The 13,879-nt window shown below is 41.6% G+C and overlaps 1 protein-coding gene across 1 annotated transcript; it reads left to right on the top strand.

The window, feature by feature from the left end:
* On the top strand, positions 1–10,487 carry LOC308311084 (tetraspanin-8-like). The gene is made up of 9 exons (XM_080757606.1): positions 1–230; positions 2,800–2,871; positions 3,051–3,161; positions 4,741–4,815; positions 5,383–5,478; positions 7,495–7,608; positions 8,288–8,335; positions 8,458–8,541; positions 9,180–10,487. Exons 1-9 carry the CDS (start codon positions 162–164, stop codon positions 9,312–9,314), a joined length of 804 nt encoding a protein of 267 aa, XP_080613732.1. The 5' UTR covers positions 1–161; the 3' UTR covers positions 9,315–10,487.
* Positions 10,488–13,879: the final 3,392 nt, after the last annotated feature.

The raw sequence follows: 13,879 nt of genomic DNA, 5'->3' as shown, positions 1-13,879 counted from the left end.
CAAAAGCAGGGCAGGCGCAGCTGAACGACACAGTGGTTGAGAGGTTTGGTTTTAGGTTACCGTTCGGTTTGTTCCTGTTTTTCCACTCCGAGTTAAGGAAGTGATAACGCAAACAAACCCTTTCATTTTTCACTCAAGGACTGACTAATAATCCACCAAAAATGACAGAACAGCACCAAATCAACCCATGCCTGAAGCGCCTCTTCACAGCGTTCAACGTCTTTTTTGCGGTGAGTAGACTGTTATATCTTGTGGTTTAAATATAGTTTAAACCACACACACGCAACCTTATTGTTGTGGAGAAATAAGAAGTGCGCACTGACTCCGCAGCTAGGTTAAAGTTCCTCAGTGCGAGGGTGGGCTGAGGAATGGAAGTTTTTGAGAGTTAGATTAGGTTAATAATACTATAGGACATGTCGACAGCAACATAACACAGACGTTGATTAAATAGGATTGTGTTCTGTCGACGTTTTGGCTTTTATTGTAGTCGATAACTATAGGTTTAGGCGGCCGCCTAATCTAGATACGCTTTAATTGTCTTCAATCCATGTTATTAGAAAATATGATTATTCCCTCATCAATGGAGAATGTTGTTGAATGATGATAGTAGCTATAGATTAAACATTACAAATCGTTACACATGTATTACACATTGGCATTTAAATGGTTTATTAAAATAAACGATTTCATTTATATTCTAAGTGGAATGTTAACACTTACTAGGCCTCGATGTAGCCCCCCCACACACACACACACACACACACACACACACACACACAGTATTGCACTGGCCTGAGAGGTAGGTAGACGCTACTAGACAACATCCTGCCATTAAAATAAACAAGGATCACAGGAATTGAATTGGATCAGCTTGTCATGATGACTCATGATAATGTTAGATCGATCGCGGTTTGAGTGAGAAGTGAACTGAGAAGTTACTCCTACTGGAAATAATCGGATCAGACCATAGACTGGATCAGACCTGTTGAATAGGCCTATCTCACAGCCATTCCCCGCCCCCTTTCCAGACCTAGTGGTGTTTACGTGACGTCACTCCATATAGACGTTACATGTTAAAATACCTACATTCAGAAGCCAAGCCATAAACGACGCTTTTTCTGAAGGTAAACTTCATTAGCTGTCTTAACAATGTTACCATCTTGTTTTCTTCATAATAATATTGGTCTTTTACATTATTCTGTGATCATTTGACACTCTTGAGCTAAGCCAGGGTTACAACTTACAACCGGTATTATCCCCAATGGTAGTTGCATTGGTGTGTGGACTGGCCCTAAAACTTGTTTTGTTGCATCATTAGTGCGGTCGGGTCTGTAAACTGAGCTCACGTCACGTGTTGTGATGCTAGCATTGTGATGCAAGCATTGTGTGTAGATTGCTTGAGTTGTTATTAGTTAATCAATTTGTTGGTACTAGGCTATAACAAATCCTTGATTACAGGTAGTTCAAGATATATATTTTTTAAACAATTAAAAGTATATTCAGTGATTTCGCTTAATTCAAATATCACTTCTCTTTTTTGTTTTGTTGTGATAATCCTCCCTACTATAGAGTGTGCTGGCCATATAAGGAGTTCCTCCTTGTCCCCAGTTAACCCCTGGGATAGAAAAACCTTTTCGGTTTCGTTTCTGGCTAGGTGGCCCAGCCTTCATCCAATCAGGATAGAGAGGGACCTTCTGCTAATCATGATGGAGCGGGGACGGGCCTTGGTGTGCATTCTGTTGGCCTGTTGCGTGTCCCCCACTGTAGAGCGTGTGCAACTGTGCATGTGCACATGTTGTTGTTACCGGGGGGGTTTCCAAATCACTGAATGCTCCTTTAATATTATGATAGTAAAATCAAATCATTGCAGTGTTTGTTCAGTTCAGTAACAGGGGTCTCTCCAGCTCTTTAAGAAACAGAAAACAACATTTACAGGTAGGCGACAAGTTCAACATATCAGCCAGTCAGGAGAGAGTACCCATTTGAGCTTCATTTGTTTTTGAATGGTGCAACCACTCCTATGTGTGTCCCTGCCTGGGTCGTCCGAGCCTGGAAATTGCGTTTGGTTTGTTTTCACCAACAAGTGTCACTAGTGTGCAGCCACAGGGTGTGACAGTACAGTACAGTGATAGGTACAGTACAGTAGAGGGACCCCCACACGGTAACTCTGTCATTTCCCAAACATTTCGGGCGGCTCGCCGGTCTGGAACTTCAGGAGACCCCCACACGAAGTTGCACCACTCACTTCACACGGGTGTGATTTTTATATAGTGTCCAGTTCCAGTTCCACTTTTGTCTGCTCATTTGTGCCATCACTTTCAATTTCACTTTTTTAAATATGTATCCTGAGTTCTCTCAGGCACCCCGACCTGAAAATGTATTTTCTATTAAAGAGCTGGAGAGACTCCTGTTACTGAACAAACGCACTATAGCAAAGCGTATACTATCAGAATATAGAGCTATTTAACACATATTTTAACCAAAGAAAATCACTTCCCTTTTATTTTATTTGAATTAAAACCGTAAAAGTATTTATAGTATAATGAGATGGCTCAGAAAATCTTCCATACTTGCAGCCCAACTATCACATGGTCATGTACCGAGCATGCTTCTCAAAAGCCTGACTAGAATAGGGTTCAAGACAAGTACAGTTTGCAACAATGGCAAGTGTCACTAACACATTTGTATATTGATATCTCTCAGCGCAACTAAACAAATTCAAGGTCGACTGTAGTTCTGGCACTATATTTCTACATTCCTCTGTGGCACTGTAACGGTGATATCTTCCTCGTGTTTCAGATTGTGGGAGGGCTGATCCTTGCCCTGGCTGTGTTGTCTCATGCCGTGACCCGCTCAGCTGGAGGAATAGAGGTAAAACACACAACGAATGAACCACACAACAATACACACACAGGTCTACACTCTACACACAAACAGCTCCAGCAGAGAGCTCCAGACTTCCCTCTCCGGAGCAACAAATAGTAACTTCATTCATCCAAGGCCATTTTGGAGATATAATCCCTACGTCTTCTCTCTCTCTCTCTCCTCAGTATAACTATGGAGGCCTCGTCTTGCTCTATGTGCTGGGTTCTTTCACCATGCTCATCTCCATCCTGGGAGCCTATGGAGCTCACAAGGAGAAGAGGGTGTCCCTCATCCTGGTGAGTACTAGGAACCGTTCCCACACGACACAGACGAACACGCGCACGCATGACTGTGACCGTGACTGTGAACCACTAAGGCCCTGTAATATAATGACACCAAACAAAAAAGATTTTGATTGTAGCCTACAATCTATATTTCAAGAGTTATCAATGCAATGCGGGGTGCATACTTAGTTTAGACTAGTCATTGGTTAGACATGGGTTAAGGTTAGGTTTAGGTGTGCTGCCCTGTGGGAGGTTAGGTTTAGGGTGAGGGTTTGAGATAGGTTGTAGTAGTAACTAACTAAGTAATGCACCCATAAATGTGAAGTGGGCTGTTATAGCGCCGCCATGAGGCTTATTAGAAACATTTTGGGTGGAGGTTCCTAAACTTGGGACCTAAACTATTCAAATCACATCCGTTTAAAATCTGATTTGAAAATCAAATTTTGGAGGCACAAAAATCTGAAAATTCAACCATCCATCCTTGGATTGCACATCCCTAGTATTTATTTACACATTTTGATTTAGTTTTAGTCATAGTTGAATAAAGTTACATTTAGTTTTTGTCACGTTTTAGTAATATGAAATTGTTTTAGTCGACTAAATATTACTAAAATGTATTTTGGCGAGCCATGATGGCGTCGTAATGGCTAATTTTAGAGTCTGATGCGTTGTGAGCTTGTAGATCTGCTATTTTCAGCATGCAACCAAGCATAAAATAACTTGTCTTTTAGTTCTACTGGATCTCTACTCCACTACAGTCCCTAGGCTCCCTAACATTTTAGTCTAGTTTTTTATTGACACAATTGTCATTATATTTAGTCTTAGTCATCATAGCTTAGTTTTCCTCAGTGAAAAAAAGTAGTCCACGAACATTATTCGTCTTAGTTAGTTAGTTCGTTTCATTTATTGTCCGTGTGGAAATTAGTCTTCGGTCTCAACAGTAAAAAACAAACCGTTACAACAACAGCAACAACACTTAACACAATTATTTTCTCATGGCAAAAAAGTGCAGGACAACAGTGGCAAATACATTGGAAAAACAACAAATCTAGCGAGACATGGTATCATTTAGTGCCTTAATGGCATTTGGTATGAAGGAATTTAAAAAAATGTTACGGTTAGCTTTTGATACTTTGTACCGTCTACCAGAGGGAAGCAGTTCGAACTCCCTGCTGAGTGGATGAGAGGGGTCGTTTGCTATCGTTTTTTACGAAGTACCTCCTTGTAGATGCAGCCTAATTGTTTCTGTCTCTTCCCAATGATTTTTGAGGCTAGGTTTACTATTCGCTGCAGCTTGCTTCTTCCTTTTACATTTAGATTGCCATACCACATTGCCAAGTTAGAAGTTTAAATCAGGTTTTTCATAATATGCTTGCTCACTCTAAAGGCCTATTCATAGTCTGGATTTTCGGTGGTGAGGTGACCACCGCTCCGGTGGTGAGCTGACTTGCTCTTCAACGCGGCTCGTGACGTCATGTTGTAGTTCGGTGGTCACCTAACCACCGAAAATCCAGACTATGTATGAGCCTTAAAGGAGTTCACTTTAGTTTTAGTCAACAGTATCCATAACCATCTCCTTCCCTCCATCTAGTTCTTGGTGTGTATGGTTATCGGAAGCCTGGTCATGCTGAGAGCCGGAGTTCCCGCTGCGTTTCTTCGTTCCGAGGTGAGACGGCGCTCGTGTGGCGCAATTATGATTCATGTTCTGAAAATCTTAACGACCCGGTGAGATAACTCTGTGATGACCAAGATGAGTATAGTGACTTGACTCGAGCTAGGAGGTGGTGAAGAAGATTAATTATTATCGGCTTGCTAAAAAGGTTGATGAGTCAAAGCAGAGATTACAGTCGAGAGGTTTTTTTATAAGGTCTTCTACATTCCTGCCCACAAAGCATATGCATGTCACAGAAGTCAATGTAAGGCCGACAGACAGAGTTCCATACAAGGTACAGAATTACAGTTAAGTTACAATTACAACACCACACCATAAGAGGGTGTTTTTAATTGAACTCTTCAATTACAACACCCTCTTGTGGTGTTGTAATTGAACTGGAAAAGCTGTTTCTAGAGCTTAGGAACCAAATGGACCCTCGACTCAGAGAGTGTACCAAACCAAATGGACATTTGGTTCCATTTGTACACCCGATTTAAATTAACATTGATCTTACAATATAGAGATACTTTAAGTGTTACTACTGTGAATGTTAAGTTGCTCTGACTCTGTCTCTCTCAGCTGGATGGGGTGATGGAGGACAAGCTCAAGGCCTTGGTTCCGTTGGACGAGACTTCACAGGAGAACAAGAACGTGGCTAATGAAGTGCAGGAGTTTGTAAGTTGCGCGCGCACACACACACACACACGCCAGGACAAGAACACGTATAGGTAAAATATTTGAGTCCCATTCCAATGATGTGCACACACACACACAAAAAAAACAGAACAAATGTGTTTTCAAGACATCTGATTGGGTGGTGGTTGCCGGGTAAGTCGGGGAAAGTAATAAACCACACGAATACCGTAGGTGGAGCCATAATAATAAAGGGAAGGAAAGTAACTCTGGCTGTGCTGTTGTGAAACCGCCGCTGTATTGTAGAAGGCATTTATCTTATTGAGCTCGGTAAATGCCACCCTCGTCATAATGGGCAGAAATGGTTGAACATTTGGCAAACATTCTGTGAAAATGGCAGATGTAGAGGCTCGCCATATCGCACACCGCGCGATATGGAAAAAATATAATATCACGATATTTTTCTATGCGACTACCTACAAGGTAACAAAAACTAAAAGAAACAGACCATTCAGACCAAAATACTCAGACAAAGAATGTTCGACTACCTTTGTTCACTGACAAACTACATATAAACTCAGCTATGATGACTAAGAATACATTTGGTCAACAAACAAAAACTAGGCTAAAATAGAGACGAGGGGTCCAATTTAAGTCATTTTACACTGAAAATGGCAGATCTACAAGCTCAAAACACGTCGCAGACACGACACGTGAACTTGTAGCTATTTTCAGCAAGTGTAAAAATCATTCAATCAAAAGTCATTACGACGGCATCAAGGCCCGCCAAAAAAACATTTTAATCAACTAAAATCTTATATTTTGTTGACTAAAACTAGACTAACACTAAAACTAACCCCACCACGGCTCTTTGGGGATAACAACTGCTACTTTCAGATCATCATTCTACAAACTGACTGCGACTCGAGAACACATTGTCCTGCCGCTTCCTGTTTTTTCTTTCATGGTGTGGACTGATTGGGTAAAACACGGCAGCAGGATGTCGGGCTGACGCAGAGGCCTCAGCCAGGCACTGGGCCATGGCTACACAACATGACGGCATATTCACTAGGGCTGACGCAGAGGCCTCAGCCAGGCACTGGGCCATGGCTCCACAACATGACGGCATATTCACTAGGGCTGACGCAGAGGCCTCAGCCAGGCACTGGGCCATGGCTCCACAACATGACGGCATATTCACTAGGGGTTACTTTACTGTGTGGTGTGGTCCTTTTCCTATCAACTAATACACCACATTTACAAGTAATTTGAATGGTAATATCGGATGGTGCATAGCCTATATGTTATGAGTTTAATTAATGTTAATGTTCATTAATGTTGTTAACCAGTAGGGGTCCTCCTCGACATGCCTGGCAGAGACCCAGAGGAAATAAGATAAATAGCAAGGGTGGTTGCAGGTTGTACTCATGGTGGTATACGCTCCTGCAAACGAGCTGTTTTCCAGTCTACTTTAGAGGCATGGCAAGATTTCGATTTTTAAGGCGATGAAACTCCTTTTTATAAAAGGACATTCGAATTAATTCAAATAATATCTGGGATTTAAATGGGCGCTTTTCCAAGTACTCAAAGAGGCTTTACCCATGTGTGGGTGCCAGGGGAGAGAACAGAGCAAATGACAACTTCATTAAACAAGTAAAGGTTCAGAATTAAAAGCAATTAAACACTAAAAGTAACAAGTTTGATATCAAGTCTAGTTGGAAGGGCTAGTCTAAACAGGTGGGTTTTCAGGGTGCTTTTGAAGGTAGGGACTACTAGGGAGGGGGCATCTCTGTTTATGGGATGCGCCAGCCAAACATTATATATGAATGAACAAAAATACAATGTCTGTGGGCATTCAATCTGGGCAAGTAACCTAATCGGTGTGGGCGTGCACACTGTGTCATACTGGACAACCCTAATGCACACACACACACACACACACACAGTTGGTCACACAAATCAAGTTATATGGTACAGCAGATGGGACCTTGGCGCGTAATGAGCGTAATTGAACATGTATCTCTCCCCCGCCTTCCTTCCTGTTTGTCTTTCCTTTAGCTCCAGTGCTGTGGTCTGTTCTCCTACAAGGACTGGCAGAGCCAGATCCCAGACTCCTGCCTCTGCAACGACCAGGAGCTGATGGAGGGCCAGTGCATGACTGTCAGCTACGACGTGAGTACACGGGGGGGGCGCGCGCGCACACACCATCAGTTTTCGACCGCGGTCGAGATCATGGATTTCACAATGCCACGCCAGACTTCACGGTATTTCTTTGCCATTACTGATTACCTAGCGATGACATCAGGGAACGACAGTTTTGTACCTCTGGTATGCTTTGAGGCAGGATTCCAGAGGAGGGAAGATATAGTCTCATTATCAGCTCTGTAGCACACAACACACACTTGAATTATTTTATTTGGATCTGCACAAGAGGGCCAAAGAGGCGCAATACAATAGACCCAAACACTGATCAGGTAGGTTACATCACACACTGATGCACATGTAATGCTTAACACACAGATGGGAAAAAAAGATAGCACATTGATGACAATTACTATTACTTGACACTATTTTTTTTAAAGCCACTTGGGGATAAATCTGAAACGACGCCTTCTCCAGATAGACAGACTGCCCATAATAGCTGAGACAGAACCGTATTTAGCCAACTTTTTCGCATTTGACCACACCACAGACCACACACATCAGTACCGGTAAATGTTTCCCCCAGGATTGTTTTCAGGGCTGGTGGTAGACCTGAAACGACCCGTGTTATTTTTGTGTCCAGTGCAAGCCTAACACACTCCTGCTATCCTACTGGATGTCTAACATCTATCTCTCTTTGCTCTTCCAGTCCATGATGATGTTCGGCCTGGCCCGGCCCAAGAGCATCCACAAAGAGGTCAGTCTCCTATTAGCATGCAGCTCTGCCCTGCATTACAAAAAACACCAATTCAAATTTAAAAGATATTTCGAGACTATGAAGAGTTTTTTTTTTTTAAACTGAAACTTTGTTTCGTTCAGCCCTGCTACCCTCTCATCAAGTACTACGTCAACTTCATGGCTGATGTGGTGCTGGGCGTGATCTTCACTCTGGCTGTCCTGGCGGTGAGTAAAAATGGCCTGGCATACAGTGTTGATTTAGTGAAGTTTTAGTCATCTTTTTGAATGGTTTTGTTTTAGTTTTAGTCACCTGGAATGTGTTGGTCTAGTTTTACTCGACTAAATAAAAGATTTTAGTTGACTAAAATGCATTTTGGCGGGCCTTGATGCCTTTGTAATGGCCGATTTAAAACTTGCTGAAAATAGCCGATCTACAAGCTCACAACGTGTCGTGGAACGGCGCGTTGTCGCGCCTTTCTTGAGCAGACCTGTCGTTGATCCAGGCGACAATGTCTGCGTTCATCACTGACTGTTCACAATATCGTCAAATACAAACTAGTCTTAGTTTTAGTCATCGTAGCTTAGTTTTCATTTTGTTTCCATTTAGTTTTTGTCAGTGGAAAAAAAAGGTAGTTGACGATATAGTATTGGTCAACAAAATCAACACTGCTGGCATAGCACCACCCATGAGGTCGTTGGCTTGTCTTCCTTGGCCTACTGGGAGTGTGCACGCAAAGTTATACCGATCGAATGGACAGACGGGCGAAATACACCGCCCAGCGGAGATAACTAGTCATTATAAAATGCCTATATGAATGTTGGTACTCATGTGTTTGTCTCTCTCTCTCTCTCTCTCCTAACAGGTGCTGGGCATGGTGCTGTCCTCTGTTATGATCCACCAGCTGCGTAACGTCCCCAGGACTACCATGATCTTTACCATGCCACCTGTCTTCAACTCCCAGCCTCCCAAATACCAGGAGCTGTACAACACAGCATAGTGTGCTATACTGTGTCAATCATGGAGGGGGGAAGGAGAAAAGGGTTGATATTGATCTTAAGATTCTTTTTTTAGCTTTCGCAAAATCTGCAATCAATGCTGTAAGAGCTTAGTTTTTCATTCATCTTATAAAACAAATTGACTAAAAGGGAGGGCCGGCACACAAGAAGACGTACAGTAGGTGTGCAACTATAGATTTGCCGTCCGGAACATCTAGTTTGCTGAAAAGGTCCATCATTGGATCTTTCATGTGGTAAACGCATCGAACACTTTACAAAGAATATTGTCCACTCCTGTACGGTCCTATACCCGCTAAGAACTCTTAACCGATTTTAAAAACTAAAGCTTTCTTAAATAAAAAAGTGAATCCTGTTGCACTGACGGGAGAAATGTTGTGCTTTTTCAGATTTTTCAATCGTAAAGTCTGGCTGGCTGCAATTGTTCAACCCGCGTTTATATTTACCATTTGAAATATTTTGGACTTTTTGGTGTGGCCTCATTGAATGTGAAAGTGTTTTGAGTTTGCATTATATTGACGTTCCTTTCTTCTTTTCTTTTTATACATTCTGTCTTGGATATTTTAGCTAGTTAAACCCATGTAAATACTTTTCAAATTCCTTCCACAATGTCTTTGTAGACAGTGTTGTATTAAGGATCAGCAACATTGGGGAAATTATACTTTAACTTTAAACAGAGTGCTGTGATTTGTGCGTGTGAAAATCTGACTTGTCGTGTTGGGTGCGTTCAGATATAGTGCACTGTGCAGTGTGCACTACAAACTAATATGCGAGTGCTCCCGGTGCGCATTTCCGAACTCACCCGTTGCTATGCCCTCCGCCAGTGTAGATGGACATTTAAAGTCAAATGAGGAGTTGAGGACTGTGCCTTGAGATTTGGCTGTGATTGTTAAAGCATTGTTTTCTTTTTTTAAACTTTGTACGGTTTCCTTGGTTTTGATGACAGTGAATGTAAGCAAAGGGATTCTCAATGCCAAAGAATGCATAATTATGGCACTGAAAGGGCCAAAACACTTGTGCCTTAAAGGGACCCGGACCCCTCGTTTAATAAAGATAATTTAGGTTATTATAACCTGCTGTTGATTTCCATTTCTGCTCTGTATGTACGGGTGTGAGCTGTCCTTGTTGGATGACAATAAAGTTTGACTAAATTTACAGTTCTGTGTACATGTGGATTTTTTTTGTGAGCTATGACTTTGTTTGAAATGCTCCAAGAGTGTTTATGTTAAAACACAATTTTAAAATTAGGACACAACGTTTCATCAGGTGAAGGCCCTTCACGGCCGAAACGTTGTGTCCTAATTTTAAAATGGTGTTTTAACAAACACTGTTGGCTCAAAGCCTGTGTGTGGACCACTTCTTCACTGTATGTATCTACCTTTGTCCAGCACCAGCCAAGAACTCACCTCCTGCTTTTTAAACTTTGTTTCAAATGCTGACATGGCTTTTCACAGCCACGTGATGGTCTTGTTAAAAAAGAATCAGACCCCAAATATGAATCTGTGTTTGTTATGGTTGTTTTCAGGAGCAAAGACCCCCATTGCCCACCTATGGACTTCACAAGCTGATGACAGTGCAGCGCTGTGGCGTTTCCCCCATGAAATATTGGATGACAAATTTAATAATTTTCATATTTACTTTTTTTTTACTTTTAAATTATGAGAAGTATTTGAATATTCTGAATTTGTGTATCAAATTATAGCTTAGCTTAGTAGGCTGGAGGGAAGACACTGACATCGGGAAAGAAAGGTGTGAATGCCGTAGGGTGTAGGACATTTATTAACAAAGTTCAGAAATAAACAAATTGGTAACTGTTTGCCATGGCCAAGTTGCAACTTAATGTGTCGGTGTGGTAAGCCCTGGTCTCACTGTATGCAACAAAAACAAAAATTGGTCTATGAGCCCAACCAGACAGGTGTAGAAGTACACAACCCCACGACTTCTGCTAAAATATATCCACTGTAAAATCAGTTTAGGTAAGAACTGGGCTTATTTACTTCAAGAACAACCAAACCAAGTACAAATATAAAACGCTGAATTAACATTAATTAAACACTCAAGCTAAACACCCTGTACAATTTGTTTTAAGCTCTGTCGTGACTCGTGAGTCTCTTATTCTCATTTGTTAGGGAAGTGTACTCTCTATCAGGGTGGGTTGAGGGGAAAAAAATCTATCTAGACTAGTAGAGCAGGGATTCCCAAACTGTGGTGTGTGCACCCCTTGTGGCTGCCCTCTAGGGGGTGTGTGACATCAAGGGTACAAAAAAAAAGCATTCTTCTATGGTTCAGTGTCTTGTTCAAGGACATTTCGACACTAACTCTGGGGGAGCCTTAGTTGGAAGGTATGTCATCATTTTTCTCCCAGTCCATATTAACTTATTGTTAGTTGTCTGGATATTGTTATTGTGAATTAAATAATAAATACTGTATTTCACACAAAGACAATTATCCAGTAAGTGGCGGCTGGCAGTGATTTTGGGTGTCGGGCTATAAGACATGATCCATTATACTATATGCTACTAGTTCAACCTGCAGCAATAGCATCATATTCCAGATATCAAAGTAGGCTACAGCAATGACACTACTACAGGCCTATACTTTGTTACAGCAAGTGCTCCACAACAACAGAAGCGCATGCCCACAACAAACACTCCACTGAACACTGTTTGTATGTAGATATCTGCTCTTATACTTTCATTAATATGACAGTACGCAACGCGCGCGTGTGCAACTGGCGCAAACGGCACCGACCAAAATGGAATAAAGATGCAAGCAACTTGCAAGGCACACACACATGCACGCACGCACACCGCACCGAAACAACACTAGCACACGCACACAAACACAGCCTCTCTCTCGCTCTCTCTCTCTTGCCAACTCAATGAGAGCTCGAGCCACTTTCAATGTGATTAAACCAGCGATTATGTTTCTTAACTTTGTGAGATGAATGAAGCAGACCACAATACCTTTCTGTGGGTCCGGTGTGCGGTCAGCTGTCTGCCCTCCAAGCAAGTAAACCAAGCAGGCGTGTCTTGGCAGCTGTCAATCATTCAACGCAATGAAAACCAATTGGAAGCCTTTTGGGCTGTAAAAAATCAGCCCATTTTGACCTATTTTGTGTTTTTCTTGTAACTATTTGATGCTGTTGCTGCTTTAGATTATACCAGAATATAAAAGTATGTATTCTAAAACATTTTAATAATAATTTCTCATCTTTACTCCATAAGATAGGGAGGGCTGAGCCCCCCTTGCCCATTGATACAGCCACCCCCAGCTATAGTGTACTATTTGAAGGTTATTATGTAGGCCTATGACCCGGTAAAGGGGAAATTGTGTTTTTCTTTTTGTTTGTGTTTTTAAATGTGAATTACCACCAACCAGACTATTCGGTACTGATACAACATTAAAACAATTCTAAATGTATTAAAGAAAACACACAATATTCCAACAGTAAAATGTACTGTATGATGTGTTTGCTTTCTTGCTTTGAATTGTTTTTTGGTGTTTTAACTGGAACAAAGTTTTGTTGTTCTGCGGTGTGTGTTTGTACCGGAATAGAGGGTATGCACGTGACATCATCATCAAACCAGGATGGTTATGCAGGAATGGCTTCTGAGTGGCTAAAAACTACTTTCTGGCCTTGACAGCCCCTACATACAAACAGAAAAGTCATATCTAATTGCATTAAACGACATTAAACAATGTTAAACTCACTTTGCCTGTAACTTTGCCACTCGATTTGCATGCGCATACCCTATATGAGACAGGTCACAGGTGTCTAACTCCAACGATAGCAGAGGGAAAGTACAGAGACACTGTGTGTGTGTGTGTGTGTGTGTGTGTGTGTGTGTGTGTGTGTGTGTGTGTGTGTGTGTGTCTACCACAGGTTCACACTGGAAACACATCTGAAATTCAAGACAAACAAGGCAAACAGTGTTGATAGTTGTTTATGATTAAAATTAAAAGCACAATAGTGACAGATACAAGACAAGAATCACGTCATTGTCAATTAGTATGTTAGTATGTCAATACGAAGAAGGTAGTGGATGCACATCCGTGGCCCAGCAGGTGCAAGACAGAAATATCACAAAAAAGGAATAGAGTCTGCACACTGGTGTTGCTGAAATCAATCAAACTTTATTCAGGCAAATGGAAGACATGTGCTGCACAAACAAAGAAAAAGCTCCACACACATACGTTTTAAATAGTACATCGATTGCACTCTGATAAGCTCAGTCAGCTCTATACTCATCGATAGGCTGGTAATGCAAAAAATAAAAACAACAGAAAATGTCTGTACCCTATCCCAGAATCCAAAAAAGCAATACAATTGTTTACATTTACAGTATCCCAAGACTAATACATTTCATAAATATATCAGGTACTTAAATGTGGTATGTATGTAAATATGCCACTTGATAAGTTAGGTTAGGTCTGATGTAATATAGCAAAAAAATAAGATTCAGAATCAGCTTTATAGGGGGCACGGTGGCACAGTCGGTAGTGGTGTTGCCTGTCACCTCATAGCTAGAAGGTCCTGGGTTTGCAT

This window comes from Protomyctophum bolini (genome assembly GCF_963924005.1).
Source record: "Protomyctophum bolini genome assembly, chromosome: 23".
Classification (NCBI taxonomy): domain Eukaryota; kingdom Metazoa; phylum Chordata; class Actinopteri; order Myctophiformes; family Myctophidae; genus Protomyctophum; species Protomyctophum bolini.
This window is presented reverse-complemented; position numbering and strand designations above follow the sequence as displayed.

Bases quoted from the DNA above. Each gene is read 5' to 3' on its own strand.
- LOC308311084 (XM_080757606.1), top strand. From the start codon at position 162: ATGACAGAACAGCACCAAATCAACCCATGCCTGAAGCGCCTCTTCACA. The intron at 4,816-5,382 runs GTGAGACGGCGC...TGTCTCTCTCAG, and splicing joins CTGCGTTTCTTCGTTCCGAG to CTGGATGGGGTGATGGAGGA. The intron at 7,609-8,287 runs GTGAGTACACGG...TTGCTCTTCCAG, and splicing joins GCATGACTGTCAGCTACGAC to TCCATGATGATGTTCGGCCT.